The sequence below is a fragment of the Protobothrops mucrosquamatus genome, unplaced genomic scaffold (genome assembly GCF_001527695.2).
Source record: "Protobothrops mucrosquamatus isolate PMUCROS unplaced genomic scaffold, P.Mucros_1.0 scaffold387, whole genome shotgun sequence".
NCBI lineage: Eukaryota > Metazoa > Chordata > Lepidosauria > Squamata > Viperidae > Protobothrops > Protobothrops mucrosquamatus.
In genome coordinates, this window is record NW_015386719.1 from 318,215 (window position 1) to 325,828 (window position 7,614).

General features: G+C 39.6%; 1 protein-coding gene across 1 annotated transcript in view; it reads left to right on the top strand.

Annotated features, from left to right (window-relative positions):
- The window catches only part of TYRO3 (TYRO3 protein tyrosine kinase), a 63,662-nt gene extending 57,496 nt beyond the window's left edge, over positions 1–6,166 (top strand). Inside the window, exons 20-22 of the mRNA XM_029284130.1 lie at positions 1,374–1,533; positions 3,181–3,317; positions 4,653–6,166. Of these exons, the coding sequence (XP_029139963.1) occupies positions 1,374–1,533; positions 3,181–3,317; positions 4,653–5,016 (661 nt within the window). The 3' untranslated portion in view covers positions 5,017–6,166. The remainder of the gene's footprint in view (positions 1–1,373; positions 1,534–3,180; positions 3,318–4,652) is intronic.
- The last annotated feature ends 1,448 nt before the right edge of the window (positions 6,167–7,614 follow it).

Here is a 7,614-nt window from a genome sequence, read left to right on the forward strand (position 1 = left end):
CTGGCTGCCTGTGGCCTTCCGGGTGCGCTTCAAGGTGTTGATTATCATCTTCAAAGCGCACCATGGCATTGGACCTGGTTACCTCCGAGACCGCCTTCTGCCACAGATTGCCTCCCACCGGCCGATACGCTCCCACAGAGAGGGCCTCCTCAGGGTGCCGTCAGCCAGACAGTGTCGGCTGGCGACCCCCAGGGGGAGACCCTTCTCTGTCGGAGCACCCACCCTCTGGAACGAGCTGCCCCCAGAGATCAGGGTGATCCCGGATCTCCCCTCCTTCCGCCGCGCCCTTAAGACCTGGTTATTTCAGCAGGCAGGACTGGCCTAGGGGTATTTTAAAGGGTTTTAAATTAAATTTTTAGTAGGAGCAGCCAAATCTGAATAGTTATTTTTAAATCTTTTTAAATTTTGTATTGTACTGTACTATTATTTTAAACTGGCTGTAAGCCGCCCTGAGTCCTCCGGGAGAAGGGCGGGGTATAAATTTAATAAAATCAAAATCAAAATCAAATCAAATTTAGTATTTCTTTCAAATTGAGCCAGTCATTGGATAAAGACCAGACTGTTCCAGGGAAGAATATCGCTTGATTCAGGGTTGGACCTTAGGAGTTAGAAAATAGGAAGTATTATGTATGTTTGCTGCCTTGAATTATTTATAAAATAATAAAAGTGGGATAATAATCAGATTAGATAGATAGATAGATAGATAGATAGATAGATAGATAGATAGATAGATAGATAGATAGATAGATAGATAGATAGATAGATGGATGGATGGATGGATGGATGGATGGATGGATGGAGGGAGGGAGGGAGGGAGGGAGGGAGGGAGGCAGGCAGGCAGGCAGGCAGGCAGGCAGGCAGGCAGGCAGGCAGGCAGGCAGGCAGGCAGGCAGGCAGGCAGGCAGATAATTATTGAATAACCAAATTCTTTGAGATGTGTATGAGAAATACAAAATGCCGCTCCCTGAAGGCAAGGATCCAACCCCAGAATCCCTCTGGAAAGTGCCATAGCTTTTGTGGTATAGAAAAGTATTAAATACACAAAGAGTAATCGTATCAAACGTAGAAAATAAATTTGTGAGGAAAGCAACATGAAGTGAATCACCTACTTTCCCCCTCTTCAGAGCATAGTCAGTTGTTAACTTCGGCTCGTGAGCACTAGCAGGCAGCCATTAAACACTGAGGACTTTGGCTCAGCAACAGCCTGAGCAACTTTTATCTCTCTAACTGTTCCTGACAAGCATGCTGTGTTGGCACAAAGAAAGAGCTCTAGTCTGAAGGAGAGAATCTAAACCTACTATTCCTGTGTTCTTTCAATTGACGTGCATTCTTCTACATCTTCCCCCCACCCCTTCTTTTTTGGTTTCTGTTAGGCTGGATGAAAACATGAATGTCTGTGTTGCTGATTTTGGGCTTTCAAAGAAAATCTATAGTGGAGATTATTACCGTCAGGGCTCTGCCTCAAAGCTGCCAGTGAAGTGGCTTGCATTGGAAAGCCTGGCGGACAATCTCTATACAACTCATAGTGATGTGGTGAGTGGAGGTTTTTTTTTGCTTTGTTTTCATAATTATCAGTGAGATGAAGAAATATATAATTCTATTTTGCTGGCTAGGTATTCTGTGATCACAGTCATGTTTATTTTTGATGATCTTTGCACCATAATTGTTATAGGTGCTGATACAGATCAGAGTACAAACTAACCAGATTTATTCTGCTGTATAATCATGAACCAGATTGTGAAAAGTGAATGTGCTAGCTTTTGACCTGAATCTGCAGCTGCAACACTTGGTCTGCAAAACAATCAATCACAGAGATAATTCCTAAAGAAAATAGCAGCTTAATTCACACCTTCCTTTGAAATACATAGGCAGAAATGAGATCTGGATCTTCTCCAATCAGCGCATTAAAGGTTTTATTGGTAGAATAGATTTTAGATCTTTAACATGGCATTTGTTATTGTCTATATAGGACCCTTGATACCTATCAAGTGCTCTGCATTTTTCTGATTTCTATTTTATCACTTCTGATTTTCTACTTTCTCTTTTCTTTATGTAACGTTGTCCTTCTACTTTATTACATAATAATGGCCAATTATATCGTTCCAAGCTTGTATCTACACTTTGCTTAAATGCTGTGCTATATATAAAATATGATGATGAATTATATCATATTGATCATGCAAAATCTTATAAAAGCAGGACAGGAAATACAGGTTTAAATCCATAATTGGGAGCAGAATTACATTTCTAAGTGAAGCGGTCATTATGTGAAACATGTGACTGTACCACTTAGCGACACCAACTCCGGTAGTCACAGTTGTGGCCATTAAGGGAGGCCCTCACACTTCTCCTGCCCTGCCATGCTTGCCTCCACTTCAATTTTCTCTGCCCTTCTATGTTTCCCCAATCTCTGCTCTTTTGCTCCCCCTGCCCTCTGCTAACCCCAGCTGATGTTCAGTCTTCTTCCTTCCGCTGACGTGTACCTAGCTAAATTTTGAGCATGTGACTGCAGGAATGCAATGCTGCAATGGCTGTAACTTTGAGTTCCAAACATTCATTCATCTCCATCGTAATTTCAATCAGTCGCTGAACAAGTGGCCGTAAAGCAAGAATTACCTAGAACAGGGGTAGGCAACCTTGGCTCTTTTATGACTCATGGACTTCAACTCCCAGAATTCCTGAGCCAGCCAAGCTGGCTCAGGAATTCTGGGAATTGAAGTCCACGAATCATAAAAGAGCCAAGGTTGCCTACCCCTGAGTCCTAGAATGTAACATCTACACTTCTCCGAGTTCGTATGAAAAGGAAGGTGGACTGTATATCCTAATCTGAAGTCTCTGTAGGTCCTTTCTTGCCATGGTGATGAGTATCAAGACTTGGATGTTTCTCAGAACTAATGCACTATACACAATCACTTAAAGTACAAGTCTTCGTGAGTTCAGTTCCCAGGAGGGAGTGTGAATTCCACTGTTCCAAATAAAATGAAAACTGCCACATACTGCCCTCTGGTGGTCAGCATAAGTATAACCATCACCCAGGTGGTTTGTACAGGAAAGTACAGCCTCTCGTTTGTTGTTCCACATGTATTCCTTTGGTTATTATGTACATGTATATGTAAGCTTGGTTTTTTTTTCTGTATATGTAACTCCTTTTCTTCCTCACTTGTTTCAATTCCATTTCAGTGGGCATTTGGTGTGACTATGTGGGAAATTGTGACCCGAGGGCAAACTCCGTATGCAGGCATTGAAAATGCAGAAATTTACAACTACCTCATCAGTGGGAACAGACTGAAGCAGCCGCCAGAGTGCCTTGAAGACATGTGAGTGGCTTATCGGCTTATTTTCTTATCCAGGCCTTGGCAAAAATTGTCAAGTTTTGAACAAGTGCTCAAGTGCATTTCAGTACTGTTTGAAAATCTACCTACCAATGCACTATGCCTATAGGAGTGATTGCATCCACATACTTTTAATTTGAAAAAAAAATCTGGTGTGCTTCAAGGAAATGTTTCTAAATTATTTTAAACAAGTATTTTTAACCTAAACAGACATGGAGGTACCCTACTATACAAATGCTCTATGCACAGCACATATGTTGTTGCGTTGTTGTACAATCGCAAAGTCATGTCTCTGTGGCCCCATGGACTAGAGCATGTCAGGCCTCTCATCTCCACAGTCCCAAACCCATGCCCACACTGTCTAACCATCTCATTCTCTGCCGTCCCCTTCTCCTTTTACCTTTAATCTTTCCCAACATTGGAGGCTTTTCGTTTGACTCCTCTCTTCTCATTTGGTGGCCAATGTATTTGAGCCTTAGCTTCCGTATCTGTCATTCCAAAGAACAGCCAGGGTTGATTTTCTTTTAGAGCATATATAATGGATGTTTACTGGGAATGAGTTCCAGTATGTCAAAGATGTTTAGCATTTTAGTGTCCAGAAGTCTTTATTTCCTCATACATACATAGAACTAAAATTTTCCTTTGTTCTCAGTTTTGAAAGTTCTCAGTTCTGGAAATTTTAAAACAGGATAAGCCTATTCTAGGATTTAATATAGCATTGCAATATATTTCCCAAACGACCCAAATTTACAACGAAATTTACCATCTTAGTTCAAAGGGATTCCAGGAATCAAAAATAACGATTTGAAAACTATATAGTTTGCAGGTTATCCTCATTGCATTATTTTAATATTTATTTATTGTTGCCATAGATAATTCCAGCTATAATTTAGTAAAATATGTGTGATTGTTTCACAGTCATATTTATTTATATACAGCACTCGATTAATTTGAAAAAATAATGATCTTGCATTTGTGGGAAAATGCTAGGAAGAAAAAAAAATACCGCATTCCCAAAAAATAGATTTCTGCTTAATAAACACACAGAGCAGATAATTTAAATACAGTAACAATTCAACAGTGATGGAATTATAATGTAAATGAAGATTAAAGGTGCAAAAATATTAATGGCGTACATTCAGTTTTAAGTATCTTGAGAAATCATCCAGTGGACAGAATAGGTATTTCTATTATTCATTAGCCTCCATACCTATCCCTAGGATGGAGCTCATTATCAGTAGCCATTTTTCAAGAGGGAAGGGACTGCAGATGGCTCTCCTTGTTTTGTCTCAGCATTCTGTTCTCTGACTTGCCTTGCAGCTACGATCTCATGGGCAGATGCTGGCATTCGGAACCCAGGCTACGTCCAAGCTTTGGAGCTCTGAAACTGCAGCTTGAAATGATTTTGGCAAGACTGTCGTTGCTTTCAAACAGTCAGGACCCTCTTTATGTCAATGTTGGGAGATCCCAAGAAGCTTGCAGGAGCGAAGTCGCCATGAATTGTCCCTTTGGAACCTTGAATGGCGAAACAGGAGCAATTGCGGCTGTGACTAGTGACTACCGTTATATCATGAACCCGTTGTGCCTTGGAAATGATGCAGAAAGTGAAAGACATCTGGATTTATCTGATGGAGAAGCTCAGAGTCTCCTTTACGATCTGGAGATGGGAGCAAAACTATGTTAGCCCAAACAAAAAAAAATTAGACTTTATTTTTTTCCTCCAATAAGATGTGTGTATCTTATTGTATCATCTTATGGTGTCACCAAACAGAGACAGTTGGAAGCTGCTTTTAACCAACAGAAGTTGTAATAATTAATGTCAGCTGCATCTGTAGCTTCTGACAGCTGTTTTAGAGCTAACATCTCAAATTAATAGAATCACCTCCTGGCCTTCCGAAGGAAACCCTGCAATTGTCTGTGAAATGCAGTGGGAGCGGCCTCTGGACAGCCTGCTGAGTCACAGTATTCTCCCTGGGAATTGGGGTTAAGTACTCTGCATATTTTGGGGTGAAGGGTGTTTTTTGCCCCCTAACAGATATGGGAGAAGAGGCATGTGCCACATACTCCAAACAACGGATACTATCTTTCAGAGCATGAGAAACAAAGAGCCTAATTTAGCAGTAGCTACCTCAGTGGTGCTCAAACTGGGTTCTATATTGCTGCTTCTCTATAATAAAGAAACACTGGGCTTTTCCTCACAGTGGTGTTTAGTTGGCAGAGGAAAGCACTCCTGGCAAGATAAGGAGATTGAGCAAGGGTGTTTTGATTTCCCTCTTTCCCCACAAGGTTCTTATTTGCCTACTTTTTTTTCCTACTTTCTGATTTGAATCATACAGATTTTTCCCCCCGTTTATAACAAAACTGACCATGTACAGAGTGTTAGAATTTATGGGAATAATGCAAAACTAATAAAAACACCTGCATTGGAATAATTTTGCATTAAGATTACAGTCTTGGACCCATTTACCTGACAGTAATCTCACAAATTCAGTGGGATTTACTTATGAACAGGCATTATAAACAGCAAAATTCTATTTCGGTGGGCACACTTTTTGGCATATAACTTCACTTCCGTTTCCTGTCTAGCTACTACAATGATGTGGCTAAAATGTTAGCCTTGATTTCCATATGTATTTTTTGGGAATTTGGGGGAGCTAGACTTCTCCCAAAATGAAAAACAAAGTGCTGAGGGGTTTCATATGGGTTATAAGTATATATTGCTTATAAGTATAAGCAATAACATTTTATTGCTACAAAACCACACACAATGTCTAAAACAATAGGAGGCAAATTCTTTAAAAACCTATTAATTTTATGCATCTATCCTGCCATTTTTTCTTTTCTTAATAAATATTAGTGCAACTAAATAAATGATCGACTGACATTAGTGGAAAACTTAGGGGACTTTCTTTTCCTAATACAAAGAAAGAGTTGTTTTCAGTATGAAAGCCTGAGAATCACTGGCTTGTAAAATTAAAGGTCTTCTTAAATGCTTTTTCAGCTTTTCTGTAAAAATTAAGTTCCACTGCATTATTTTGTGCCTTCAAGTCTTGACTTCTGATACAGCTAACCTAATTCAGCAACATTCCAGAAAAAAGTTTCCATTTTTAATCTGTGATTTCTCAGTTCAACTTGAATGATTAGTCACAATAGGAAAGTACCATATCGTGTGCTTTCAAATGGTATGGCAATGAATACATTTGTTCTTCTAGCTATTTCAGATATAGTGTAAGCCTTGTGGCTTGGGTCCCTAATGTGATGTCCAGAAGCAGCAGTGTGCCTACCAGTACGTTTCTTAACATCTGCTAATATCTCTACCTTACCTGATTGTATTTATTTACATTCTTTTAGTAAGCAACAATGATTGGGAAGCTAGCATGTTTCAAAACACAGCATCAGCGTTAAATTTCCAACAATATCACTGGACTCTCATAGGCTCTGACCGCATTTTGGGAAATTAAAATGATCAGTGGCTGCAATTTGGGATTTCATTTTTCTTCTAGTAAAAGAAGTTTTGTGACTAACCTCATTTATCTTGGCCGCCATTTGCCGGGAAAGCCTATAGTATTCTTTTAAAATGCTAAATGTGCTCACTGATTTAAAAATGTAAAAAGTTAAAACTCTCTTCATTAATGGTGTTCACCAAAAATGTTTCTTCTTCTCAGTTGTAGAAAATTAGTAATCTAAAATTTCTGTAATTCCAGCCATCAAAGAAATCCTCAGGAGGGACCTTCACAAAGTTATTTCTACCTATTAATTTACCTTTTAATTATTTTTTTCAATCTTTTTTTCCCCACAAAAATAGGACGCTTAAACATGATATGCCTCCAAGAATTAAGAGAGGAATTACCATACTCAGGTGGCAATACTTTACAAAGTAAATAATTTATCTGTGCTATTCCATCTCTGCTATTCCATCTCTGCCTTTTTCTACCCCAGCTCTCCAGATAAACGTTAAATGTGAATGTTAAATTCCATCACAAGACATTGAACTGGGCTGATAGAAGAAATTGCATTCTATAATATCTGAAGAGTTGTGAGTTGGAGAAGGCTCCTCCGTTATCACCTTTCCACGTAGCTAAGAAATAGAATCCACTGGAGTCTCTACAGATAAGACAATGGTTTGGTCCTACTGATCTGTGGTGGGACAGAGGTTAGGATGCAGTATTCCAGGATAACTCTGCCCATTTCCAGGAGCTCGATCCTGACCAGCTCAAGGTTAACTCAGCCTTCCATCCTTTCAAGGTCAGGAAAATGAGGACCCAATTGTGGAGGGCAATAT